At 59.5% G+C, this 26,359-nt stretch overlaps 3 protein-coding genes across 7 annotated transcripts in view; all 3 read left to right on the forward strand.

The window, feature by feature from the left end:
* Nucleotides 1–16,409, forward strand: part of PLEKHM2 (pleckstrin homology and RUN domain containing M2) — a 28,453-nt gene extending 12,044 nt beyond the window's left edge. For 3 of the 4 annotated variants that reach the window (XM_075171950.1, XM_075171949.1, XM_075171951.1), the window contains 19 exons: nucleotides 732–838; nucleotides 986–1,095; nucleotides 2,016–2,115; nucleotides 2,659–2,746; nucleotides 3,249–3,435; nucleotides 5,573–5,632; nucleotides 8,294–8,528; nucleotides 10,201–10,980; nucleotides 11,265–11,334; nucleotides 11,423–11,513; nucleotides 11,817–11,881; nucleotides 12,233–12,321; nucleotides 12,857–12,989; nucleotides 13,078–13,268; nucleotides 13,561–13,626; nucleotides 14,114–14,273; nucleotides 14,505–14,684; nucleotides 14,770–14,886; nucleotides 15,271–16,409. In XM_075171950.1, coding sequence (XP_075028051.1) covers nucleotides 732–838; nucleotides 986–1,095; nucleotides 2,016–2,115; nucleotides 2,659–2,746; nucleotides 3,249–3,435; nucleotides 5,573–5,632; nucleotides 8,294–8,528; nucleotides 10,201–10,980; nucleotides 11,265–11,334; nucleotides 11,423–11,513; nucleotides 11,817–11,881; nucleotides 12,233–12,321; nucleotides 12,857–12,989; nucleotides 13,078–13,268; nucleotides 13,561–13,626; nucleotides 14,114–14,273; nucleotides 14,505–14,684; nucleotides 14,770–14,886; nucleotides 15,271–15,408 — 2,967 coding nt within the window. In that variant the 3' untranslated portion in view covers nucleotides 15,409–16,409. The remainder of the gene's footprint in view (nucleotides 1–731; nucleotides 839–985; nucleotides 1,096–2,015; nucleotides 2,116–2,658; nucleotides 2,747–3,248; nucleotides 3,436–5,572; nucleotides 5,633–8,293; nucleotides 8,529–10,200; nucleotides 10,981–11,264; nucleotides 11,335–11,422; nucleotides 11,514–11,816; nucleotides 11,882–12,232; nucleotides 12,322–12,856; nucleotides 12,990–13,077; nucleotides 13,269–13,560; nucleotides 13,627–14,113; nucleotides 14,274–14,504; nucleotides 14,685–14,769; nucleotides 14,887–15,270) is intronic. The other variant, XM_075171952.1, reaches the window with a different exon arrangement.
* A 598-nt stretch (nucleotides 16,410–17,007) lies between these two features.
* On the forward strand, nucleotides 17,008–19,778 carry SLC25A34 (solute carrier family 25 member 34). Of its 2 annotated transcripts, XM_075172010.1 has the most exons (5): nucleotides 17,011–18,054; nucleotides 18,636–18,701; nucleotides 19,062–19,214; nucleotides 19,313–19,447; nucleotides 19,547–19,778. In XM_075172010.1, exons 1-5 carry the CDS (start codon nucleotides 17,098–17,100, stop codon nucleotides 19,727–19,729), a joined length of 1,494 nt encoding a protein of 497 aa, XP_075028111.1. In that variant the 5' UTR covers nucleotides 17,011–17,097; the 3' UTR covers nucleotides 19,730–19,778. The 2 variants fall into 2 exon arrangements, with proteins under 2 accessions (XP_075028112.1, XP_075028111.1); XM_075172011.1 differs by lacking the exon at nucleotides 19,313–19,447 and having other exon boundaries at nucleotides 17,008–18,054.
* Nucleotides 19,779–20,143: 365 nt separating this feature from the next.
* TMEM82 (transmembrane protein 82) lies at nucleotides 20,144–24,498 on the forward strand. The gene is made up of 6 exons (XM_075172031.1): nucleotides 20,144–20,222; nucleotides 20,307–20,379; nucleotides 20,641–20,815; nucleotides 21,905–22,313; nucleotides 23,780–23,967; nucleotides 24,074–24,498. Exons 1-6 carry the CDS (start codon nucleotides 20,144–20,146, stop codon nucleotides 24,134–24,136), a joined length of 987 nt encoding a protein of 328 aa, XP_075028132.1. The 3' UTR covers nucleotides 24,137–24,498.
* The last annotated feature ends 1,861 nt before the right edge of the window (nucleotides 24,499–26,359 follow it).

Consider the following 26,359-nt stretch of genomic DNA (forward strand, 5'->3'; position numbering starts at 1 on the left):
TTCTGCACCCTCCGACTCCCCACTGCTGGGGGGCCAGGCAATCCGTACCTGTGTTTAAAAGTCTGGGGCAGCTCTCAGCTGCCTGGCATCAATACCCAGCATCGCGGCGGTCACTCGAGCCGCCTGTAGCAAGAAAACCTCTGTCTTTTCCCGGGATGCTGAAACTGCGCTGAGATTTCGCACAGGTTTAGCACAGAGCACGCATGCTGCAAGAATGAGGCTCCTGACTCGGAGCATCTTTTATACCTGGAAGCAACGTCTCTCCCCAACCAGGGTTTCCCATGGCAAGACCCTGAGAGTGAGGAGGCGACTCGTCCACGGCAGAGCCAGCAACAGAGCCCAGATCCCTAATTTATTTCTGTTCTGAACCCCTTTGCGATGACTGCACCGCTGCAGAGGAACCACCAAAACCCCCTCTGCAGTGTTAGCTGCAAAGGAGGAAGCTGCGCAGCTCAGCCCTCCTGCTCAACAAACAGGGAAGTTGGTTGTGCAGCCGCGTCTCTGAAAAGCACACGAATCCTGGTGGGTGAGGTTCTCCCTATGAGTTACTGCCTTTAGGGTACTCTTAAAACCTATTGCTACACCCTGTAAGAAACCTGCATCAAGGTTTAGCAAGCTGAGAGGTTAAAAAAAGCTATTTATTGCTGTCTGTGAGTGTGTTGGCCTCTCCATCTGCTGCCTCAGTGGGCTGTAGAAGGGCGTTTCAGCCATCCCATCTCTTCTTTTTGCAGCTGCAGAGCTACTTTGCTGCCTGTGAAGACGAGACGCCGGCCATCAGAAACCATGACAAGGTCCTGCAGCGGCTCTGTGAACATCTGGACCATGCTCTGCTCTATGGGTAGGTGTGGAGCCTGCCTCTGGGCTGCTTTTCACCGTGCTTTGCCTAGCGTGTAGCCTCAGCATGGGGAAGCCAGCTGGGCAGTAATTGGGATGGAGATAACAAAACCCTTGCTTAACCTTCCTCTGGGCTTCTTTCTTCTTCCAGGCTGCAAGATCTTTCCTCGGGGTACTGGGTGCTGGTCGTTCACTTCACCCGCCGGGAAGCCATCAAACAGATAGAAGTGCTTCAACATGTGGCCACCAACCTGGGACGCAGTGAGTATTCGCAGAGGCTGCCCCGGCTCCGAGGGCAAACCTGGGTTTGGGGACATCTGGCAGGTTGTGCTGGCTGCCTGTTCGAGGGCTGGAGCTGCAGGCAGACTGGGGGAGCCAGCAGGCAGCTCCCCACTGAGTCCGGGTCGCTTTGCTCAGGCCAAGGAAGTGGGAGTCCTGCCGTAACCGCATGACGGCTCTAGAAATAATTGCACCATGTCTCAGGGTTGGGTGTTGGGTCAGGGACGTAGCCCTGCTTCTGCTGTCGGGAAACCAAAGTGATCTGCTGGGCCATGCTCTCGGGAAGGGAGGCATCACCTCTCACCCCAGAACGTCTCGCTGTAGCTGTCGTTTGCCCGATGCCGCTTCTCCCCTGCTGCGAGTTGTCTGTAACGGATGTTTGGGACCATCGAGGCCGCTTTTGATGCAGGACGGTGCCCAGAGAACCTCCTCTCTGCCTGATTATCCCAACACCCTTCATCTCCCAAGCCCCATACCGGTGAGAGCGGAGCTGAGCACAGACTCCACCAGCACCTCTCTGCACCAGAATTTGTGTAATATCTCAAATTGCACCTGCGCTGATTTAGAGCGATTCTCCCTCCATCTCCGCTGTCTCCTGATCCCTGCTGGAAATGCCAGCAGGGCTTCCATCTCGCTGGAGAAACACAGTTGTGTGTCTGCTTCTCAATCGTCTACCACGCAGTCTCTTATTCTTATTCCCACTCCGAATCACGAATCTGACCCTTCATCTCCTGCTGACATTTTTCCCCACAGATTTCCCCAATGCTCAGTTGCTCCCCTAAAATGATACAAATGCGAATGAACAATCTGACAGGTTTTAACTGATTGATGTTTATTTCCAGGTTTGCTTTGCTTCTCAGGCATTTCCCCACAGATAAATTTCTCTGCTGCTTTCTTCTCAGGCCGGGCATGGCTGTACCTAGCCCTCAACGAAAACTCCTTGGAGAGCTATTTGAGGCTGTTCCAGGAGAACCTAAGCTTGCTGCACAAGTACTATGTCAAGTGAGTATCCCAGCTCGTTCTCGTTTGGGCACTGGTTGGCATCCCTTCTTGTCAGAAGCAAGCCCTAATTTTCCAGTGGGGAACAAGCAGTTGATTAGGGTCTGATCTTTCCTTGTGGGTTTTGCATGATTAATCTAAAGGTCCCAGATGTGGACGCACTTTCCTGTATAAGAGGGCTTGCATGCATCTCTCCTAGTTTCTGCTTTTACTCCCAGCCCTAGATGTAGCCTTTATATTCTTCCCTGTTTTCCAAGAAGCTGCTGAGCTCTTGTCCAGGGACCCAGCTTCGGTGGACACCTGGAAATCTTGGCCATAGCTCAGTTCAGGGACAGCGCATAGTGGATGCCCGCCGGCTCTGAGCAACATATATCTGCCCTTAAGCTCTGCCATTGCCCTTAGGAAGAGGAAAACAGCAGGGTCACAGCTCTGAGGCTGTTTATGTGGCAGCTCGGAGACATGCCACCAAGAAAACAGAAGGGCTCTTGTAGCTATTTCTTCTCTTTCCCACATCTCTAAAGCTCTTCTGTTTTATCCATGCTGCAGGAACGCCCTGGTTTGCAGTCACGATCATCTGACCTTGTTCTTAACACTGGTGTCCGGGCTGGAGTTCATCCGCTTTGACTTGGATCTGGTGAGCGTTTTAGCTGTTTGTCTTGGCTCTGGGAGAGCGGGTACGTGGAGCAGGGGGAGTCCTGGTGTCACAGGTCCCACGCTTGGTCCAAGATGTTCTTTCTTGTTGGTCTTCAGCTGAAATCGTGAAGCTGCCACTTTTAGGAAAGGCTCTAGGCTCTTTGGAGATCCAGCAACGGGATTTATTCCTATTGCGCAGTTCCTCCTCTGCACGGTTCAGAAGAGGAACGAGGCAGGTGTGGGGAAGCCAGCTGCGGGGTAGGTTGATGGGGATAAAGGAGTTGAGCTCTGCAAGCGCGGTATGAGGTGCTGGCATCCCTGCAGGTAAACACAAAGCCACTGGCTAACCCCTGGTGTCGCAGTGGAGCTGCCGCGTTTCCTCTGAAAGGCGGCAGAAATGGCCAGTCAGAGGACGTTCAAGGACAGTCCCATTGTTTCGACTGCGCTAAAAACTGCGTGCGGTGACTCAGAGCCTGACTCACCCCACGCTCTCTTCTCTGCAGGACGCTCCTTACCTGGATCTGGCCCCGTACATGCCAGATTACTACAAACCTCAGTACCTGCTAGACTTTGAGGACCGCCTGCCCAGCTCCGTGCACGGCTCGGACAGCCTGTCCCTCAACTCCTTCAACTCGGTCACCTCCACCAACCTGGAATGGGACGACAGCGCCATCGCTCCATCCAGTGAAGGTCAGTGGTTTTTTGGAAACGGGTGCTGTCAGGGCTGTGTGCTCCCACACCTCCTTCCTCCAAGACGCCAAATGAGGTAGCAAATGGTGGGCTGGAAGAGACCAAAGCGAGAGACCCAGCAGTTAGGCTGTGAGTCTCTCCCGTCTGGCCTTGGGAGGTGCTGGGGTTTAAGCTGTGGACAGCCCCTTTGCCTCAGACCAGGAGAGAAGCACTTCCCCTGCTCGTCACCTCAGGCCACGTTTCCATCCTGGGGGGAATTCTTTTAGCAAGAACTGGAGAAATCTCCCCATGGAGTGAAAACAGTGTCTGTATCTGAACGTGACTTCCAGTTCAGAACAGGTACGCAGGGCTGCAGAGGACCTTTTTTAACGGCTTATTTTGCAGTCGAGAGACCCAAATACGCTGGAGGTGGTGGGGAATAGTTTCCAGAGTCTTTTCTCCGTGTCTGCAGTCTGAGGGAAAGGCAGCCAGTGGTCTCAGAGGTGCTGTTTTTTCCTCTTTATGCATCTTAACTTGAGCAGCCTGATAATTGTCGTACTCACCCCCCCGTATGCCTATCAGAGAGGGCTGGATGTTGTTCCTGATGAACTGAGAAGACATGTACCTTGTGCCTGCCCCCTTATCCTGCTTCAGGCTGGAGCGAGGAGCTGTTACACTGCGTGAAGCATGTTCACGTGGAGGAACAGCTCTGCTGCTGCTGTTCCTAATCCAAAATACGTTGGCCCTGTTACTTTTTTGATGTCAGTTTGAACAAAGCGAGATCAGGGGATTCTGATGCGTGCTGTTAATTGGATGCAGTGAATTCAGGACTGAGTCCGCGTACGGACGGGTTCCCTCTGAGACAAGGGTCTGCGGGTTGCCTTTTATGTGCAGGATAGAAACTGCAGACATTAAAGATGCTGAGAAGGAACAGCCCGGGAAGCAAGATGCAGATGCAGGGATGGGCGTTAGCATCGTTTTAGCAAAGGGCTTTAAAGCACAGCACTCATTTGGGCTCACCCACAACATCTGCGCTCGTGCTGTAAGCGTGAAAGGGTTTGCTTTCAGGGACTCGCTTATGTCAAATCTCCAACGTCCAGGTAAGCTGGAGACAGCAGGAGGAACCTAGCAGTAAAAGTCACAGGAGGAAGCTCCTCTGTCCCCAAAGGTTTGGCGTAAGCAGCCGTTTCAGTGCATGCTGCACCCCCTGGGCTTGTATTCCTGTTCCTCCCTCAGCAGAACATGTCTTGGTGCCAGCACATCTCCTACCTGTCCCTGGTGACTGGGCAAGGGGTGTCACTTGGGTTTGGCTACGCTCTCCAGCCCGTCTGGTGGATGGAAGCTTAATGCTCAAGAGAAGAGGGGTTTGGAGTAGAGATCCAGGAGATTTTGGAGCTAGATTTTGGTTTTAGCATCATCGCAAGCTATTCCATGCGTCCGGGCAGCGGCTGTGATCTGTGTCTCAGTTTCCCTGTGCGTAGAGGGGTTTGGTGCTGATGTAGAAATGCCGTCCCCTGTTGTGGGACCAGGATGGTGGAGGTGTCGGAGTCCGGGAGGGCAGGCATTGCCGCTGTTCCTCCAAAGTGGAGGAATTTAGCTTCAATAACTATTTCACTGCTCGTCATTTCAACAGGATCATCTCGCTGCCCTGGGAGTGTAGGTGGAGCTGGGGATTTTAGAATCAGAGAACAATTTTTTCCCTTTAATCAGACCCCTGGCTTTGCAAACATTAATGAGTCAAACATGACAGTATCTATGGGAGGTAAGTGTGAAGTGGGGAAACTGAGGCACAGAGCTATTAAATTGCTTCCCAGAGAGGATCCCTGATTAGGTTCACAAGCCCTGGATGACACCGACCGTTTTTCTGTTTTAACTCTCCAGCAGCTTGCATAACGGGGCCTTCGTCCTTCTTTGGTCCCGTTGTAGCTCCCATAACGCAAACACCCAGCAGGAACAACCCTTAGCGCAGCTGGTTTCCATTTGCATCCATGTTCCCTAACTATTTTCTCATGCGTTTCAGATACCGGTGGAAGATTGTTTTGTTTCTCTCCTTTCCCATCTCCCTCCCCAAATCCCCTTCACACTCTCCCCTGTCCTCCCTCCCTCCCTCCCCACTACTTGTATTTCTAATCCTGAGTTTTATCCCTCGTTTTTATAGATTATGATTTTGGAGATGTCTTTCCAGCAATGCAGACCATGCCCAGCAGAGACTGGGAAGGTGGGACATACTCATCTGTTACAACATTTTGTTTTTCTCTCTGCATTGCTGCCACCTGAAGCTTGCTGCATGCTCCCCGGTTCATTTCTTTAACAAGCAAACCACAACATCTTGATGGAATTCGGTAGAGGCAGAAAGGAACGGAAAAGATCCCCCAAGGTGGGAGGTTGTGTGTCTTATCTCTAAGACCACGTGCAAAGCTTTCCCCAACTCCTGACGTATGCAGGCACGCTCACCTGGCCGTATATCCCGGAGCGGAGGGTTGTTTTCCTGCCTCCGACGATGCCTCTGTGTCTTCTAGACGTGTCTGCCCCAGCGCTCGGCGTAGCAGACGCGAGGCTGGAGTTTCGAGTGCGGTTCTGTGGCTGCTCGATACGTTACGGCCTGTGTTGATAAAGCCTTTTACCAGGTCACAAAAGAAAAGCTGCAAAATCGCCCCTGCCGCGAAGCTGGCAGGCAGGGATCAGCGGCCGTCCAAAATGAGCGTGACCGTGCCAGCTCTCCTTACGCCGTAGATTTCCTCGTTGGGGTAAAGCACGCAGTAAAAAACTGATCCACCTTCATTGATTTCCTGAAAGCCCTGGAAAACAGCTGAATTAATTCTGCTTTCTTTAATTTTGGACCTTTTGCAGGGATTAATTTGGGAAGTTTTGTTTTCCTTGGACCCTGCTCTCCTGTATCAAAACATCTCCCTTGAAGCCACAACATCCAGCACGTCGCTGTGCTCTGTTTGGGTCATTACAACTTCTTTTTTTTTTTTTTTTTTTTCCTTCTTTCTTCTTCATTTTACCACTTTTAAAACCAACTTGTCAGCTATGTCTGGCCTTTACGGTCAAGAGCACTTGCCCATTTTAGAGGAACTTGTTCTCCTTCCTCCACACACAGTCCCTCTGCGTATCCTTTGCATGTCACGGGAATAAGAGGACCTCTCTGCTTTACCCCCGGAGGAAATGCACCCACGCCCTGTCCTTTGCAACTGAGAGCTGGACGGAACCTTGGGTCTGAATTGCATTGGCTGGACCGCCGGAATATTTGGGGAAATTCTGCCTGAATTCCATGTGGATGGCTCTTGGGCTCTAACACGCTCCCTCTCATCTTCTTTCTTACCCACGCGCAGAGATGCTCACAGAGATGGTTTAACGTGTCCCTGAAGCTTGAGTGTACACCTGGAGAGTACAAACCACGTCTCCAAACCCAACACCCAGCGAGCAACTTAACCGTGGGTGTTGGGTGCAGGCTGGGAGAAGCCAAGGGCTGCTGGGGGCAGATCCCTCCGGCTTTCGGAGGTGTGCACGGCTCCGGTGTGCAGGTCCCGGTTGCAAAGCGGTGCGGGTGTGATCCACCGCTGCTCCGGGCTGGGTTGCTGTGTGCTGAGCAAACCTCGGCCGTAGCAAAGTTTTCATCGTAACCCCCCGCCGGCTTAACTTACTGATGCATTCCTTGCTGTTTGTACACAGAGCAAGAGGTTAAGAAAGTTGGGGCTGTTCCCTGTTTTCAGGGCATTTTGGGGTAAAATCCTGTATTTTGGACAAAGATTGTTTTGTCTCAACAGAACTAGCAGGGTCTAGGCAAAAGAAGTGATGTTCATTTTGGTGATACCGGCTGGAAGCCTGGGGCTGAAATAGCTTTTAAATGTTTTATTCTCCCTTTAATGTAGACATTAAAAATCTGCCCGATTTCCTTCCCTTGACAGAGTTCACACCCTCCACGCTGCAGGGCAGGCGTTTCAGCAGGAACAAAGCAGCGTTTTGAAATTGGCCGCCACAAAACTGCCTTTCTTAGATTTTCCTACTCAAAACCTACGCCCCCGGATCAGTCTGCCAGGGCTGCGGTTTCCTTCAGAAGGGATCTCCCTGCCTAGCAGGAGGTTTCTAGCTGGAAATTTGGAAATGAAGGGTGCTGGGGAAGAGAAGGGCGTGGGTAACCTTCCTTTAACCATGATTTTGTGGACGGATAACTCCGAGCATGACTCCTGTAGCCCTTCTCCACTGCTCCTTTTCCCTCTGAAGACTAACATGTGCCAAGCCGGTCGTGCTACGACCTGTCTGTGCAGCCTGCTGTCCTCGGACCCCGGTGAATGCTGTGTCCCCCCTCCACCACACTTCCAGCCCCCCGTGTGTGTCTCGTGCAAGCGGAGAAAAGCAGCCGGCTCCGTAAGGATCGCTGCTCTGCGGGCCGGCTCCGTTTCTGCCCTTCTAGCCGAGCCGAGCATCCTCCTGAGACCCAGTTGCAGGGGAGGAGCAGCCATGAGGGGCAGCAGCCTCTTTAGCTCGCTGTCATCTTGCTAAGGAGCACCGTGGCCCCAAGACCCCTCGAGTTCCTTCCCAAGGACGTTACCTCTACTTCTTAATCCGGCTGCCGGCTCCTGGGTGACCGAGCTGTTATTTCCAGGCGTTGTCTAAATTGCAGCGGGTGCAAAACGCAGAGCAATGCTGGGTCGTGCGCTGGCCGCTGTCCCTCCTTGCAAAGAGCCTGCTGCCTGCAGCAATCTGAAGCTAAGCTGGTCTGACAGCGCTCTGCCGGTGCCCGGGATGGTGTCACTGCGAGCAGTACGGTGACCGCGTAGTACCCCGAGCCCCCAGCGCGCAGCTTTGCTTGATTTGACTTGATCCAGGTGCCCGAGCTGCCGTTAATCCCGCTCTTCCCTTCTTGTCTTTGCAGATGGAGACCTCACGGACACGCTCAGCTGCCCACGCTCCACCGCCTCGGAGGCGAACGGCAGCAAGGTCTCCGTGAAGAGCCCGACGCAGCGTCACAACCCCTTCAACGAGGAGAAAGCCGATGCGCCGTCCTCCACCGAGACCACGCCGGTGCACACAGCTTCCCAGGAGAAGGCAGAAGCCACCCCTGAAGGAACGGACCAGTCCGAGAGCTGCACGGAGCTGGAGGTCATCAGGTAGGGACAGAGCTGCCTGGCCTGGAAACATGCCCCTGAGCGTCATCTGTCACCGGAGGTTGATGATGTGCCGCCCCTTCTAGCCCAACGGAGACAGCGTCTGTGGTGTAGTCTTTATACACTCATGAGAAAGTGGTTTTATATCTCCAGACACCGACTGATGCTCTAGTTGTCAACAGAGCTGGTCCCTTGGGTCTGTAGAGCTGCAGGCGGGCTTGACATAAACACCTTTGCCTGACAGTCTGTATCGGAGAACTCGGAGGAAGCCGTGAGCTTTTATTTGAAGCTTTCTCCAGCTGGTGGCAGGTTTGCAGCAACTCTGGGTCTCAGATCTTCTCTCCCGTCCTTCCTCGTTTGTCAACGAGCTGTGGCTAAACCTGTTGAGGGACATGCCTTCGCAGACCTGTGTTTGACTCTTGCAGAGGAGATCCCCAGGGGTCCCTCGGAGCCCTTAAACCCAGACAAAGAGCTCAAGGCTCTGTCTGCTTACACCCAGGGATGGGGGCACCCCAAAACCATCCCAGCAGGCCTGTGCTTGGTTTCTGCACCCTGTTTTTCCTGTGAGGAGCAGAGGAGCTGGGTTACGTCACACCCCGCTCTCTGGCAGACACACGGGAAGGAGAGCACCGTGCTCCCTTCCCAAACAAGGGTGACCTGGCAGCAGTTTGGGTGCCATGGGAGGCCTGAACACTTCCGCAGCCGGCATACCGGTGTGCCGTTCGGCTGGAGCTGGCTCCAGCCTGCATCTCCCTCTTCTGGCAGGCGGGGACACGGCATTCCCACGTCCTCTTGAAACCTTCTCCCTTCCCAGCATCTTGCTTTCAGACAGGGATTTCTCCCACGTCACTTCAGCTCCGCATCCATTTGCGATCCCTTTTGCAGCCAAAGGAAGCCCAAGACGCTGCGTCCAGCAGCCAATGCCTCTTTTCTTTTTTGGATAGGTAGGAAACAGTGTCCATACCCTGCTTTTCTTGTGACAGCTGGCGTGGAGAGGGGCGTTCTGTGTGGCTGCACATTGAGCGATGTTCTTGATATAAGGATTTCTCTGCAACAGGGAAAATTGCAAAGGAAGGTTGTTGGAAAGGGTGGACCCCTCTCTCTCGAGGTGGCCGCACCTCGAATACTGTGTTCGGTTTTGGGCCCCTCACTACAAGAAGAACATTGAGGTGCTGGAGCGTGTCCAGAGAAGGGCAACGAAGCTGGTGAAGGGCCTGGAGAACAGTCCCAAGAAACTGGGACTGTTTAGCCTGGAGAAGAGGAGGCTGAGGGGAGACCTCATCGCGCTCTACAACTACCTGAAGGGAGGTTGTAGCGAGGTGGGGGTTGGTCTCTTCTCCCAAGTAACAGCGATAGGACGAGAGGAAATGGCCTCAAGTTGCGCCAAGGGAGGTTTAGACTGGACATTAGGAGAAATTTCTTTACTGAAAGAGTGGTCAGGCCTTGGAACAGGCTGCCCAGGGAAGTGGTGGAGTCCCCATCCCTGGAGGTATTTAAAAGACGTGTAGATGAGGCGCTTAGGGACACGGTTTAGTGGGCATGGGGGTGCTGGGTTGACGGTTGGACTGGATGATCTTAGAGGTCTTTTGCAACCTTAACGATTCTATGATTCTATGTTGCAAAAGTCTAAGCAGGCACAGATGAGTGACACCTCTATTGGTCTCTCACCACGCAGGTTAGCCAAGAAGAAGAAAACAGGCAAGAAGAAGAAAGCGAAGCCCGAGGAGCCGGTGAACAACCCTGCGCCCGTAGTGCCCGAGACCCAGCAGGCCAGTGGAGACAGCGGCGTGAACGGGCTGAGTGACAGAGAAGACCCGCAGAGAGACGACGGTCCCGCCGCCCCGGCTGGTGAGCCAAGCCCGAGCGGGCAGGAGGAGGGTCGCGAGCGCTCTGCCCTCAGCCAGCTGGCTTTACGCATCCCCGAGATGAAGGACACGTCCATGGAGAGCGTGGGGCAGCCGCTGAGCAAGGTGATGGACAGACTCAACGGGCAGCTGGACCCCGGTGGCTGGAACGCCCCCCTCGAGCCCCCCGGGCAGTCCTTTCGGACTGACACGCCAGGGGAGACCCCGGATGGATCGTCCTCTGGCGACTTTAGTGAGGGGATTTCAGCCCCCATGGACTTCTACCGCTTTACCGTTGAGAGTCCAAACGCTGCTGCACCAAGTGGTGGCCACCATGACGCTCCAGGGCCTGGCCAACCGCCACATGTTTCTGGTAGCCCTGAGGCTCCTGAAGAAGAAGAAAGCAGAGAGGGAGAAGCAGTTGGGGCAGTAGAGGAGTTTGAAGGGGCGAGCGATGAGCCCCAAACTGGCCTGACAGAAACCGCCAACCCCCAGGCGCCCTGCGAGCCGAAGAAGGAGCAGCCCAGCCCTTCCCCGAGCAGCGCCGAGGACTCTGGTGTGGAGGAAGGGCAGGGCAGCCCTTCGGAGCTGACCCATCCCTCTGAGTTCAGGTGAGGCTGGGTTTGCTCAGCAGGGAGAGCATCTTCCAAACAATCTCGAGCTCAAGCTGCCACTTTTCCCTTTGTCCTTGGTTTGGGGGGCAAAGCCCATCCTTTTCGGTGGATGCCAGGATCCATGCCAGGATGAAGATGAGGCACAAGGGGTCAGGAGGAGAAGGTCTTGGGGGGCCAACAGGTGCCCAAATCATGGACAAGTTCAATAAGGAAAGGGTTTGCCCTTCCTGGACTCACCCAGCCCCACGTCTATGTCCATCCTCCACTGTCTCTCTTCACAGGGTGGATAACAACCATCTCCTCCTGCTGATGATCCACGTCTTTCGGGAGAACGAGGAACAGTTGTTCAGGGTAAGGTGGTCACCAATCGATCTCCTGCAACGGGCCGGCTCTGTGCCTGCATCGGCCACGGGCTGAGAGCTCTTTTCTCTCCGCGCAGATGATCCGAATGAGCACCGGGCACATGGAGGGGAACCTGCAGCTGATCTACGTTCTGCTGACAGATTGCTACGTGTACCTGATCCGGAAAGGTATCCCATCTCTGCGCTGCAGGGAGGGAGGCTTGCTTGATCCGCGGTTTGTCCATAAATTAGGGCACCATAGCTCACTGCCTTCACTGCCAGCTCCTGCCAGTTCCCTCCTGTCCCCCAGAGCAGTGGCAGTCACAGCAGGGAGCTGAGGTTGGCTCGTGCCCCAAGAAGCCCTGGGACGCTTGCCCCGCGGCTCCGTGCTGCCTGGGACACGGTTGGTTTGCAGGTCCATCGCTGCGCTGGATCCGGGCAGCGCTGGGGTCCTTTGCCCCCCGTTCACGCGGCTCTTTGTGTCTGTGCCAGGGGCAGCGGAGAAGCCGTACATGGTGGAGGAGGCCGTTTCCTATAACGAGCTGGACTACATTTCGGTGAGCGCAGCCTGGGTCGGGTCAGCCCTCTTGCGGGAAGCAGGAGGCGAGTGGGGGGGTCACTCCTTGTCTCTCTGGCTGCAGAGGTGTCAGGAGCATCACGGTGGGGTGTTTCTGTGGGGCGTTCTGTCCACGGGGAGCGTTTTGGCCAGCGAATCTTTGAGACTGGGAGAGTTAGAAGTGATCTCCTCTCAAATTCCACCTCTGCGGGTGCCCAGCTTGCTCGTATCTTCGCATGGGCAGCAGAGCGACCGCTGACCTTCTCCCCCGGGGCCAGAAGCCAGGTTCAGCCCTGCTTCGCCGCCCCTCGCCCGCCCGCCTGGCTTCCTTAACTGGTCGTGTGTGGCACAGGTGGGGCTGGACCAGCAGACGGTGACGCTGGTGTGCACCAATCGGAGGAAGCAGTTCCTGCTCGACACCGCGGACGTGGCTCTCACCGAGTAAGCAGGGACCGGGCGGCGAACCGTGGTGCTTTCCTCCCGGGGTGCCTCCGGCCGGCACCTTGCGGAACGCAAGAGACTCCGGTGACGGCCCTTCACAACAAAGTCCTGCGACCGGAGTGGGTTTGGAGTTTGGTTTGATGCCACCGGCTAAACCCTGCAGGCACTGGGCAATGAAGACTGCGTGTCCTTTGTGTCACTTGGGATGAGTAGGGACGAGGTCTTGAGTTTCAAGGCACGTCCCCAGGTCTCTCTGTGTGTCGTCAGCTCAGGGAGGTGACCTCTTTAGGGCCTGGATGGTCATACTGGGATCTGTGTTGGGATGGGTGTCCATCTCGCAGTCTCACCCGTCTCCTTCCCGGAGCTCAGACTTTGCAACCCCCGTCGCCTTTGGTCTGTAGGTTGATTTCGAGACCCTTTGCTCTGGAAGACCAGAGGCCCACGTTGAAGGGAAGCCCCTTCAGCATGAGAACGCATGAGGGAGGTGAGGGGCTGCTTGCCCTGGCCTCGTCAGAGATCTCCGTCTCCCTCTCAGGTTCTTCCTGGTGTCCTTGAAGTCGGCCATGATCAAAGGGTGCCGGGAGCCCCCGTACCCCAGTATCCTCACTGATGCCACCATGGAGAAACTGGCACTCGCAAAGTTCGTGGCCCAGGAGTCCAAGTGCGAGGTGAGTTTGGATATCGCGGCCATCGCTACATGTGGCGAAGGCTCGGGGAGACTCCCTCCCGTTGACTTCTCCGCCTGATTTCTCGCAGGCCTGCGACGTGGTTGTGCGTTTCTACGGCCTCGTTCACTGGGAGGACCCCATGGACGAGGCGCTGGGACCCACCAACAACAGCTACACCTCCACCGAAAACGCGGTCACCAAGGACGGCATCCTGCACTACAAGGCGGGGACCTCCTACCTGGGCAAGGAGCAGTGGAAGACCTGCTTCGTGGTGCTCAGGTGGGCGCCGGGGCTGTGGGTCGGGACTGGGGTCAGCCAGGGCTCGTCGGAGAAGGCGCTGGGACCAGTTTGCTGCCCAAGAGCCGCTTGGGAGATGGAGAGGACCCATCCTGTCACCTGGGAGGCTAAAGCCACCGGTTGTGGCTGCCTAACAGCAGGAACGCAACCCCACGGGACTGCGTGGGTGGAGGGAGGGCAGGAGTGGCTGTGGGACCGAAGGAGAGGGTGTCTGTGCGGTTGCCGGAGCCGAGCTGACTCCAGTTACCACCTCTCTCATCTTCCCAAACGGCAGCAACGGGATCTTGTACCAGTACCCGGACCGCACGGACGTCACCCCTCTGCTCTCCATCAACATGGGGTAAGCGGCCGGTAGGACGTAGCGCCCAGGTTCGGCGGGGATCTGGGGATCAGGAGCTCCTTGGGATGTTCAGGGAGGTGTTTCGGGGCAAATCATGATCTAGTCCGTGCCGCAGGACTCCCTGCTTCCTCCTGGCTGAGTACAGATGCCCGTGGGCTTTGGCTCCGGTGCGTGTGGCTGGAGATGGGCTCGTTTCCTCCTGGTTTTTGCATGCCAAGCCCACCCTTTGATGGGGAATTGGCCTCTGAAGGGCTGACGTACCCCTGCAAGAGCCACGCTGGGCGACCTCCACAAACCCACTGTGCTCAACTCCAGCTCTACCCCCATGTGCGGAGACGGGAGGGCGTCCTTGGAGCAACCGCGGGGGACGTCACAGATGTGGGGGAAAGGGGTGAGGTGCGGCGCGGGGAGGGCAGACGGAGGCTGTTTTCAGGATAGCGCTGGCCGGTCCCTCCCGCTGATCTCCATCCTCCCCCCTCTCTCCCAGTGGCGAGCAGTGCGGGGGATGCCGGCGCTCCAACACCACCGACCGGCCCCACTCCTTCCAGGTGATCCTGACGGACCGGCCCTCCCTGGAGCTGAGTGCCGAGAACGAGGAAGACATGGCGGACTGGATGCAGTACTTCTGCCAGGCTGTCTCCAAAGGGGTGAGCCGGGGACAGGCCCCCAAGCGTGGGTGCATCAACCCCCTCCTTCGCCCGGAGCCCCTTTGGGGCACAGCCCAGCCGGCACGGAGCTGCCGATGGGAACGGGGACGTCTGGCAGGGATGGAGCAGGCAGTTTTCTCCCGTGCCAGGAGGGCTTCCCCGTGGGGCACCTCATGGAGACGGTGCTCCTTCATGCCAGATTTTAACCCCCCCTTTCCCCACCCCGTGCAGGTGATCCCCCAAGGTGTTGCCCCTACGCCTTGCGTCCCCTGCTGCCTCGTGCTGACGGACGAGAAGGCTTTCACCTGCCACGAGGACTGCCAGACAAGCTTCTTCCGCTCGCTGGGCACCATGGAGCTGAGGGACATCAGTGCCATCTCCACAGAGGCTGGCAAGGAGTACTGTATCTTGGTGAGCATGGTGCTTCGGGGCCGGACGGCCCAGGGCTGGGCAAGGACTGCGGTGGTAACGCCCCGGCCTCTCTCTTGATGTTTAGGAGTTTGCTCAGGACCGCAAGCAGTTCCTGCCCCCCTGGGTCCTCTATTTTAGTTGCACTACAGAACTGGAGAGGTTCCTCTCGGCGCTGAACGCCGCGTGGAGGAACATCTACCAGGTGAGCGTGCAAGGCTGCGTCACGCCCTTCCTCCGGCGAGGAAGGGCGAACGGGGCAGCACCCTTGGAGGAAGGAGTGGGTGAATTTTTCCCTGCAGGGTGAACCCAGCTTCCCCACGAAGGGCAGGAGAGCCGCAGAGCTCCTCCGTGTCCATAGAACTGTGGGATGTGGGATTCAGAGCTTGAGTCCCCTGGCAAGGCGCGCCAGGAGCATCCAGGGCTGGCAAGAGGAGTGGGGAGGAACCTGGGTCAGCCCCGTCCCCCTCCGTCACCCGTATTTACGACACGGGCGACTTTCCCGTCTGTTTTTGAGGTGGTTTTACAACAAGGAGGAGAAGCGGCTGTCGTTCGTTCCCCTCCTGACTGCCCCACGCGTGTGTTTCAGGTCGACCTCCTGCACAAGGCCATTCTGGATGCCGCCGTCAAGAAGAAATGCGAAGACGCTCAGAGCCTCATCGACAGCGCCTGGCAGCGCAGCGACAGCCTCTGCCGCGGGCGAGCGGAGCGGGACCCCTGGTGTTAACCCTGCCTGGGGGGGGGGAAGGACGGCTGACGGGGGCCCGTTTTTGGAGAGCAGGGCCCGTATCCGGCTGCCCCGCAGCCAACTGGCACCCCAAACCCTGCTGCCATTGCTCGGTCCCCACCAGGAACGTGCCTGCAGGCGTGGACCCCGCACCCCATCCCCACCACCCAGTCGGGGACGTCCAACGTGTTTTGGGGAGCGACCGGACGCTTCACCACGCTTTCCTTGTGCAGGCGAGCCTGCGCCCTCCTCATCCAGCTGCCACAGGGCAAAATAATTTGCCGTTCGCGGAATAATATCCCACGAGTAGCGAGGGGGAGGGTGGGAGCGGGGTGGGCTGGGGATGAGCATCCCCCCGTCGCGGCGGGGAGCGGGACTGAGGAGTTGTTCATTTTAGAACAGGGTAGGGGCGCGGAGGTGGCGAGACGGGAACACTAAATCGCTACCGTGCATGTTTTCTCCTTGCTAATACAATCACCGAGTACGGCACCGCTTCGCCTCCTCCTTCTCCCGGCATCTCCCGGGGCCGCGCGCCGCCGGGCGTCACAAAACCACTCCCCAGCCTGTCGATGAGATTTGAGGGTAAGGAAGAAGGACCGGGGTCAAAAACCGGGCCTTGAATATCCCGGCGCGGTTTTAGGAGATCTCAGAAGCCAACCTGAGGTTTGGACTCTGGCCCCACGTGCCGGGGGAGAGAAGAGATCGAGTCTGCTGTTCTTCAGGTGTCCTAAGGGACGTTGTCACGCGGCTGCCACCAAACATGTCCCCCATCTTCTCGGCTCGCTGCATCCGAGGCCGGCGAGGACGCGTCGCCGCTTGCCCTCTACAGCGAGCCCTTTGGGGCACAACCCCAGCTTTTAAATAATATTAATCTGGAGACCTTCTCATGTAATATACGTTCACGGGGCCTTTTTCTGGGAGGAAACGTACGTGACTGAATGTATATGTATATACATCCGCTTCCTTTCCCCCTCCCCAAATAAATATTGATTGGTAACTCAGATTTGGCCCTACAACCTGCGTCCGGCTGAAATTCCCGGGCCGGGGGCTGCCGTTCCTCCTCCCCCCGTCATGTTCGAGCCTCGGCTTCGCTTTGGGGCAGGGGGAAGGACGTATTTAGGCCGGAGAGAAGGGGGAGGACGTGCACCCCGGCTCCTCGCTGAACCCCAGCGGCGTTAACCCTGCAGCGGGGCACGTTCACAGCTTCAACCCTGAATTATCCGTCCCGACGCTCCGGCCCCGTTTATCCCCGGATCCAGGAGATATTCCCAGCTAGACAAAGAATAAACAGCCGCAGGGCCAGCCCCCAGCGTCACCATTAACCCTCCCTCACCTTTTGGGATCAAAGGGGGGGATTTGGGGGGATATCGGGGGTGGGGCAGCCACTGCGGGGGGGAAGGACTTTGGGACTTTGGGGGGTTTTCCCCCGCACCCCCAGTAATCACCGAAGTGGCTCGGCCGCGGCTACGCCGTGGTGTAAACCCGAGGGGGTCACCGTGGAGCCCTAAAAATAGGAAGCCACGGGGGGGCGTGATGGGGATGGACGGTGACACTCCCCCCGCCCCCCTTCAGCTTTTTGGCCTGGGAAGCTCCGGTTTCGAAGCATTTCGGTAACCCCGAGAGGGGCTGGCGTGGGGAGAAGGAGGTGAGACCCCCCCACAAGCCCCCCGAACCGCAGCCACAAGTGCAATGAGTTGGCCAGTCCTCGGCCCCCCCCCCCCCCCCCGGGGGTTCATCCAGCTGGCTGCGGGGGGGGGGGGCAGATGGCTGCGTGTGCCCCCCAAAACCGCCCTTCCTCGGCTTTTATTTCAATTTTATCGCGCCTTTTTTTTTTTTTTTTTTTTTGTCTTTGGCAGAAACAGCCCTTTTTTTCCCTATTTGCGCCGGGGCACCGTCAAGTCACGTGAGACCAGGACGCCCCGCCGGGACTGGGCTGCCAGGCGTCCGTCGCTGCCGGGGGGGGGGGGGGGGACACGCACCCCCAGGCCTGACCTTTGCCCCATATCCCTTCCCAAATTGGGGGGGCGGCTTCGGACTGGGGGGGGCGGTTGGTTTGCAGGAGGCGGCGCTCGCTCGCTCGCTCCCCCCTATTTTTTTTTTCCCCGCAGTGGGGGGGGGAAGGTGGAGCCTGGGGCCACCCCCGCAGGCAGGTGCTGCATGGCGGCGGGCGCCGGGGCCCTCGCACCCTTCCCCGGGTCCCCCCAGGCCTCCCTGCATGAATTCCCTTATCCCCCCCAAAACAGACCCCGCGTCGCACCGGGTTCCCCAACCGGGGGGGTACCACCGGCTACCGATTTAGTGCTGGGGGCGGCGGCCGGTTGCTTGGCCTGCGTCCTCACCAACCCGCTGGAGGTGGTCAAGACGCGGCTGCAGCTGCAGGGCGAGTTGCAGCCCCCCGGCACCTACCCCCGGCCCTACCGGGGGGTGCTGCGGGCGGTGGGGGCCGTGTGCCGGGCCGACGGGCTGCGGGGGCTGCAGAAGGGCCTGGCCGCCGGCCTCCTCTACCAGGGGCTGATGAACGGCGTCCGGTTTTATTGCTATTCCCGCGCCGAGGACGCCGGCTGGACGGGGTATCCCGGTGGTACCGTGGCCGCCGGGGCCGTGGCCGGGGCGGTGGGAGCCTTCGTGGGCAGCCCCGCGTACCTGGTGAGTGCCGCTCTGCCCAGAAGCCCTCGCATCGGGGGGGGGGGGGGACGGGAGGAGGGGAGGGGGGGCATTTCGGGGACACCCCCCCCAAGAGATTTGGCCAGCCCGGAGCTGGCTGCGTCCTATAAACACCGGCTCGGTGCATCCCTCCTCCTCCTGCTTTGCTTTGCACCCCCAAAACTGTGCGGCATGCTCTCCCCCTCCCCGCCTTTTCTCCCCCAGATCCTACCCCCCCCCCAAAACCTGATGGGAGAACCCCCTCAGAAGGAAATTGGGGTGGTTTTCTCCCTTTTTGGGGGTCTCCCTTGGTTTTGGGGGTGCAGAGCTCAAAGGGGGGACTGCAGTGAGTGTTTGTGGGGGCCTTTTGCCCCGGGGGGGGGGGGGGGGGGAGCGGACAAAAATGGGGTTCAAAGTCTGGAGGCGCCGCTTGGCAACACATCTGAGCACCCTACATGTGCCGGAGGGGCTCAGAACACCCCAAAAAGCTGCTAAGAAGAAATGGGGGGGAACCACAGCCTGTCCCGGCGGGGGTTTTGGGGGGGTTTCATCGCTCGGCGCTGTGTGTGTCCCCCCCCCCCCAGGTCAAGACCCACCTCCAAGCCCAGACGCTGGCGGCCATGGCCGTGGGCCACCAGCACAACCACGAGGTGAGCGGGGATGGGGTTGGGGGGGGGGACACACACACGATTCGGTGGCACCTTGGCCGTGCACGCGCCGGGAGCCGGTGAGGACAATGCTATTTTGGCCACCGGGTATTTAAAGCTGCTGTTTGGCAGCTCGGCCCCGTATAGATGCTATAAATAACGGCACGAGAACGGGGAGGGGGTGACAGGGACGCGGCGCCGTGACACGGGATCCGCACAGCCCTCGGGACCGGTGTCACCCGGCCAGAGCCACGGCGGCTTCGTGCCACCGCCGAGCAAGGGGGTTTTGCACGCCGGGGTGGGAAATTTTGCCGGGGTGGGATGCAGCATTCCCGTTTTTCCCGAATTTCCTCTCTTCCCCAGAGCATTTCCGGGGCTTTCGAGAGCATCTACAAGCAGCACGGGGTGGCGGGGCTGTGGCGGGGGGTGACGGGCGCCGTGCCCCGCGTGGCGGTGGGCTCAGCCGCGCAGCTCGCCACCTTCGCCTCCGCCAAGGACTGGGTCTGCGAGCGCCAGGTGAGGAGGAACGCGCGCCGGATCCGGTCGCCGCCGACCCCCCCCCTCACTTCCCCCTTTTTTTTTGGGGAAGAGCTGACGGCCGGTGCTTCCCGCAGTGGTTCGGGGAGGGCAGCTGGGCCGCGGTGCTGGCGGGGGGCATGGTGAGCGGCGTGGCCGTGGCGGTGACGATGACGCCCTTCGACGTGGTCAGCACCCGTCTCTACAACCAGCCGGTGGACGCTGACGGCGCAGTAAGGGCCATTCGGCAAAAGACGGGGAGGGGGGGGGACACGCGGCTTTTCCCAGGATTGCGTCCGGCAGGGGTGCGCAGCCGGCTCCTCTCTCCCCAGGGCAAGCTCTACCGGGGTTTTTGGGATTGCATCCTGCAAATCGCCAGCAAAGAGGGGCTGCTGGGCTTGTACAAGGGCATCGGCGCCGTCTACCTCCGCCTCGGCCCCCACACCGTCCTCAGCCTCTTCTTTTGGGACGAGCTCAGGAAGATGGTGCGGCACCAGCAGCCCCCGGGGCCGTAGGACGGGTTCCCGGCCCCGCCGCGGCCGTTAATAAAGGGGTTTTTTTCTATTTTTGGCGTCATTTTGGGGTCTTTGGGGTGGTGCGAAGAGGGAGGGGGTTCGTGCCCTGCAAAGCCAGGACCTGAAACGCCACGATGCGTCGGGCCGGAGAGGATAACGGCGATGGCGGCGCGGGGGGATTAAAGATGCTGGTGGTCCCCAAGCCCCGCCATGTGCATCCCATCACTGCATCCTCTCGCCACCCTCATTTTCCCCTCCACGGGGCAGCTGGAGCTCAGCTGCTCCGGCCGGGGCTCCAGCTGCCCTTGCTTGCCCCGGCAATGATTTACTAGCCCAGGGGGGGCCGCTCCCAGCCTCCGCCCCGTGGACCTTGGAGCCGGGGCCTGGCTACGCCGTGGCTCCTCTCCACCAAAAATGTTTTCTCTGGGGTCCTGGCTGCCGGCGTTGCCCGGGCTGGCGTGGGGCTGGGCGCTGCTGGATGCGCTCCTGCAAGGTGAGAGCCCTCGGGGGTGGCATGGGGACGGCTTGGGGACGTCCTGGGGGACGCCGGTGACCCGCTGCTGCCTTTTCCCCGCAGGGTTGGTGGGTGCCTGCGCCGTCTCGGTGCTCTGCAGCCTCCTGAAGGTTTATCTCTACATCCAGTGCCTGAAGTAAGCCCCGGCCCTTCTTCCCCCCGGGGGGATTTGTTTTGGGGAGCTGCTTTTGGGATCTGCTCTTGGGATCCGCTGTCGGGGGGGTGCGGTTCTCAGCACCCATGGGTGCTGGCGGTGGCCTGGGCAGGGCGGGGGCTGCACCCTCCTCTCCCCGCTGCAAAGCACAGGGGAGGTCTCCGAGGCTGTCACCCCATTTTGGGGAGACGGAGGAGGAAGGGGACATCCTGCCCGGCTCAGCGTCCCCCTCGCTGTCCCCAGCGACCCGGAGAGGCAGGCGGAGAAGGAGGCGATCCGGGCGCAGCGGCGGGTGCTGGAGCCGCTGCACGTGGCGGTGCTGACGGCGGTGCTGGCGCTGGTGGGCTCCCGCGTGGCCGCGCTGGTGGTGCTGGAGTTCTCCCTGCGCGCCGTCTCCACCGTCCTCTCCCTCGGCAAGGTGAGGGACAGGGGAAACTGAGGCACGGCGGGGCGGTGGTGTGGAGGGAGCTGTGAAACTGCATCCCTTGCAGATTTGCAACAACTATGGGGGCTATAGGGACCACGGCATGGAGGAGACCATGCATCGCTTTGCAAACTGCAGGGAGGATGAGGGCCGTGGCATGCCCGAAATAATGCATCCCCCTGCTGCCTGCAGCACCCGTGGGGCACATGAGAGCCATGGCATGGAGGAGCCTATGCATCCCCCTGCTGCTTCGCAACCTCTGCAGGGAGGATGAGGATGGCTGGCATGGAGAAGACCGTGCATTGCTTTGCATGCATGCATGCCTTTGCAACCGTGCAGCCCCTTGCTGCTTGCAACACCCATGGGGGTGCAGCATGGAGGAAGCCATGCATTGCTTTGCAACTATGCATCCCCTTGCAGCTTTGCAACACCTGTGGGGAGGACAGGGGAGACGGCATGGAGAAGACCATGCATGGCTTTGCAATCGTGCATCCCCTTGCTGCATGCAACACCTGTGGGGTTATGGGGGGCTGCAGCATGGAGAAAACCATTCATTGCTTTGCACCCGTGCATCCCCTTGCAGCTTTGCAACACCTTCAGGGAGGTTGAGGGCTGTGGCATGCCTGAAATAATGCATCCCCCTGCTGCTTGCAGCACTCATGGGGCGTATGGGAGCCATAGCATGGAGGAGGCTATGCATCTTCTTGCTGCTTTGCAACTTCTGCAGGGTGGTTGAGGATGGCTGGCATGAAGAAAACCATGCATGGCTTTGTATGCGTGCATGCATTTGCAACTGTGCAGCCTCTTGCTGCTTGCAGCACCCCTTGCAGCATGGAGGAAGCCATGCATGGCTTTGCAGCCGTGCATCCCCTTGCAGTTTTGCAAAACCCGTGGGGAGGACAGGGGACACGACATGGGGAAGACCACGCATGGCTTTGCAGCCGTGCATCCCCTTGCTGCATGCAACACCTGTGGGGTTATGGGGGGCTGCAGCATGGAGGAAGCCATGCATCTCTTTGCAGCCGTGCATGCCCTCGCTGCTTTGCAACCTCCGCAGCGACTGACGCCGTCCCGCTCTCGCAGGGCGCCCACAGCAGCCAGCTCTACCTGCTGTGCCAGTACTCGCTGGGCTGCGGGGTGTCCTGCGGCCTCAGCTTCTTGCTGGAAGGGGCTCCCCACGGAACCTGCAACCTGGTGCTGGCGGCGGGGCTGGCGGGGCTGCTGGCCGCCTACGCCCGGCGCCTGGCTCGTCACGTCTGCACCCTCTACGAGCTGCACAGCCGAGCACATTACTGCGGCGTCTGCATCCTCCTCCTCGCCGCCGGTCATGGCATTCCCCGGCTGCTCCGAAACGCTTTGGCCGTCACCTTCACCGTGGCCGACCTGGCTGCCGTGGCGCTCATCAACCGGGATTTCCTCTCCACGGCGGAGGCCGTCCGCTTCTGGACGCCGCTCACCATCTGCTACGCGCTGCTGGTCATCTACATGCAAGGTGAGAAGGGGACCGAACCCCCAGTTATGGGGTTTTTTTTTTTTTGGGGGGGTGAGGGGGGTATGTCCCAGTATGGGGCATCCTGGGGCTGTATATGGGTCAGTATGGGGCATCCTGGGGCTGTATAGGGGGTATATGGGGCAGTATGGGGCATCCTGGGGGTGTATAGGGGGTATATGGGGCAGTATGGGGCATCCTGGGGGTGTATAGGGGGTATATGGAGCATCCTGGGGCTGTATATGGGTCAGTATGGGGCATCCTGGGACTGTATAGGGGGTATATGGGGCAGTATGGGGCATCCTGGGACTGTATAGGGGGTATATGGGGCAGTATGGGGCATCCTGGGACTGTATGGAGGCACGTGGGGCATCCTGGGGCTGTATAGAGGGTACATGGAGCATCCTGGGGCTGTATAGGGGGTATATGGGGCATCCTGGGGCTGTATAGGGGGTATATGGGGCAGTATGGGGCATCCTGGGACTGTATGGAGGCACGCGGGGCATGCTGGGGCTGTATATGGGGCAGTATGGGGCATCCTGGGGCTGTATAGAGGGTATATGGGGCAGTATGGGGCATCTGGGACTGTATGGAGGCACATGGGGCGTCCTGGGGCTGTATATGGGTCAGTATGGGGCATCTTGGGGCTGTATAGGGGGTACATGGAGCATCCTGGGGCTGTATAGGGGGTATATGGGGCAGTATGGGGCATCTGGGACTGTGTAGGAGGTATATGGGGCATTATGGAGCATCCTGGGAGCATAGAGGTGATCCTGGGGCTGTATGGGGACACATGGGGCATCCTGAGGCTGTATGGAACTGTATGGGACATCCTGGGGGCTGTATGGGGGCACAGTGGGCTACTGTATAGAGGGTATATGGGGCATCCTGGGAATATATGGGGCATCCTGGGGGTATATGGGGGCACAGTGGGCCACTGTATAGAGGGTATATGGGGCATCCTGGGGATGTATGGGGGCACAGGGGCCATCCTGGGGCTATGTAGGGGGTATATGGGGCATCCTGGGGGTGTATGGAACGGTATAGGACATCCTGGGGGTATATGGGGGCACAGAGGGTCACCTGGGGCTGTATAGAGGGTATATGGTGCATCCTGGGGGTAGTATGGGCCATCCTGGGAATACATGGGGCATCCTGGGGCTGTATAGGGGCAGAATGGGGCATCCTGGGGCTGTATAGGGGCAGTATGGGGCATCCTGGGGCTGTATAGGGGCAGTATGGGGCATCCTGGGGCTGTATAGGGGCAGTATGGGGCATCCTGGGGCTGTATAGGGGCAGTATGGGGCATCCTGGGGCTGTATAGGGGCAGTATGGGGCATCCTGGGGCTATATGCAAAGCCACCCCATAGCATCCCTGAAATGCATGGCATCCCCCGGTCGTGGGGCCGGGGAGGGGACAGGGTCCCCCCCCACCCCACGGTGGCCACCCCGACGCCGCGTCCTTGCAGAGGAGCCGCGGCAGAGCGCCGGCGGGCGGGCGGTTTACCAGACGGTGCTGGTACGGATGGGCGGCCTCTTCATCCTCCTCCTCACCGTCGGCCGTTGGACCGACATCCTCCACGTCCTCGTCTCGCTGCTGGGAGAGCTCTGGTGCCTGCTCCGCGCCGGCGTCATGCTGGGGGCATGCCAGCGGCAGGTGAGATGGGGTCACCTCCCCGCCACGACGCCGGGGTGAGGGGCTGGCGGCAGCCCCGAGGCCACGGTGAGGGGCCTTTCTGCTTCTCTTTTTCCATCTCCCGTAGGATTTTGCCCAGCAGTCGCGGTTGGAGAGAAGGTTGGGATCGGGATCGGAGGAGGCATCCTGATAAGCCACAGGGTGTAACCGCGCATCAGAAACTCAGGGTGGCTTCGCCCGGCTCCCCAAAACGCGGGCACCCCCCAAATCCTCTCTGTTGCAGATCCCCCATGGGGACGAAGGGAAAAGGGCTCCTGGAAGGTGCTCGACCCCATCCCGAGGGGTGGGGGAGGTTGGGGGGAAGCTCACACGGCTCCTGGTTTTTGGGGGGACCCCGCAAGGCTGCGGCGGTACTGGGGGTTTGCTCCCTCGTCCCGCTGGGAATGGGGGATGCTGACGGATGTCCCCGTCCTCGGCGGCTGCGGGGCCGCACCGTCGCGGTGCAAAGGCCTCCGGGGTCTTATAAATCTCAGGAAATAAAGTTTTTTCCAGCAAAATCCGTGGGCAGAGCGCGCCAGAGAGGGACTCGGGGCTGCGGTGCAGCTTTTTGGAGATGGGTGGTGTGGTTCCTCCCTCAGAAGGGAAACTGAGGCACAGAGGGGGTGACCCTCAGGCTGAGAGGTGACCCCGTGCCTCAGTTTCCCCCACCTGGCTTGCAGCGGGCTGTGCCGTGCCATGGGGCACCAGGCCCTGCGCAGTTGGGGTGCGGGATTTGGAGAGGGAAGGAGGCCCCAGCGGCGGCTGCTGCTTCCCTGGGCAAGACCCCCCCGGTCCTGGGGGGGGAGCAGGAGAGGGGCTGGGGCAGTATGGGGCATCCTGGGGGCTGTATGGAGGTATGTGGGGCATCCTGGGGGTATGCGGGGCATCCTGGGGGTATATGGGACAGTATGGGGCATCCTGGGGGCATCCTGGGGGTATATGGGACAGTATGGGGCATCCTGGGGCTGTATGGAGGTATGTGGAGCATCCTGGGGGTATATGGGGCATCCTGGGGGTATATGGGACAGTATGGGGCATCCTGGGGCTGTATGGAGGTATGTGGAGCATCCTGGGGGTATGTGGGGCATCCTGGGGGTATATGGGGCATCCTGGGGCGATATGGGACAGTATGGGGCATCCTGGGGCTGTATGGAGGTATGTGGGGCATCCTGGGGGTATGTGGGGCATCCTGGGGGCATCCTGGGGGCATCCTGGGGGTATCTGGGGCATCCTGGGGGTATATGGGACAGTATGGGGCATCCTGGGGGCTGTATGGAGGTATGTGGGGCATCCTGGGGGTATATGGGGGCATAGGGGTCCACCTAGGACTGTATAGGGGCACATGGGCATCCTCGGGGTCTATGGGGTGGCACATGGGGCAACCTAGAAGTTGCTGGGGCATCCAGGGCTGTACGGGGCACCCTGGGGACATGGGGCACCCTGAGGGTGCCTGGGGCAATCGGGGGGGGGGGGTGTCCATGGGACAACCTGGGGGGAGTGGGGGCATGGGTCATCGCAGAGCACATAGGGACACCCGGGGGGCCATGGGTCACGCCGGGGTGTATAGGGCAGCCCGAGGGCACCCTGAGGTCATATGGGGCACCGTTGGGTGCACCTGAGGTCTCATGGAGCACCCTGGGGTGCATGGGGCAGTCAGAGGGGCCCACAGGGCACCCCAGGGTGCATGGGGCACCCTGAAAACATATGGAGCGCCCTAGGGGGGTGCATGAGGCACCCCATGTCCTATAGGTCATCCTAAGGACCTATGGGGCACCCCAGGGTGCATGAGGCACCCTAAGGACATCGGCCCCCCGCCCCCCTCTGCCCGGGGCCGTGGGGCAGGCGGGGGGGAGGAGGAAGGGAGGAGGAGGAGGAGGAGAAGGAGGAGGGGGGAGGAAGGGGCGGTGATGCCGGGCGGCTCTGCCTCCCCGCTGCCCCCGCCGCGCCGGGCAGGGCGCGCCCGCGGAGCGCACGGAGGGACCCGCACCGGCTCCCCAGGTAGGGGACAGGGACGGGGACAGGGACGGGGCCACCCCCCGAGGGGCTGCAGGGGGCTGGCGACCCCCCTGGGGTAGGGGACCTCCCCCCCCTTCCAAGGTAGGACTCCCCCCAGGTAGGGTATAGGGGACAGGGGCCACGGGCCACCCCCAGGTAGGGGACACCCCAGGTAGGGGACAGGGGACAGCCCAGGTAATGGGATAAGGAGCGCAGAGCCGTCCTGGGACGGGAGAGGGGACCAAGAGCCACCCCCAGGTAGGGGACGGGGGACACCCCCAGGTATGGGATTGGGGACACCCCCAGGTAGGGGACAGGGGACACCCCAAGATGGGACACGGGACCCCCCAGGTAATGGGATAAGGAGCGCAGAGCCGTC

Source organism: Calonectris borealis, chromosome 23 (assembly GCF_964195595.1).
Source record: "Calonectris borealis chromosome 23, bCalBor7.hap1.2, whole genome shotgun sequence".
NCBI classification, from domain to species: domain Eukaryota; kingdom Metazoa; phylum Chordata; class Aves; order Procellariiformes; family Procellariidae; genus Calonectris; species Calonectris borealis.

What these genes read in the sequence shown, in the direction of transcription:
- SLC25A34 (XM_075172010.1), top strand. Translation starts at nt 17,098, where the DNA reads ATGAGTTGGCCAGTCCTCGGCCCCCCCCCCCCCCCCCGGGGGTTCATC. An exon ending in ACTGGGTCTGCGAGCGCCAG is followed by an intron (nt 19,215 to 19,312) that starts GTGAGGAGGAAC and finishes TGCTTCCCGCAG; the next exon opens with TGGTTCGGGGAGGGCAGCTG. An exon ending in CGGTGGACGCTGACGGCGCA is followed by an intron (nt 19,448 to 19,546) that starts GTAAGGGCCATT and finishes CTCTCTCCCCAG; the next exon opens with GGCAAGCTCTACCGGGGTTT.
- TMEM82 (XM_075172031.1), top strand. Translation starts at nt 20,144, where the DNA reads ATGTTTTCTCTGGGGTCCTGGCTGCCGGCGTTGCCCGGGCTGGCGTGG. An exon ending in GCTGGATGCGCTCCTGCAAG is followed by an intron (nt 20,223 to 20,306) that starts GTGAGAGCCCTC and finishes TTTTCCCCGCAG; the next exon opens with GGTTGGTGGGTGCCTGCGCC. An exon ending in CTCTACATCCAGTGCCTGAA is followed by an intron (nt 20,380 to 20,640) that starts GTAAGCCCCGGC and finishes CGCTGTCCCCAG; the next exon opens with CGACCCGGAGAGGCAGGCGG.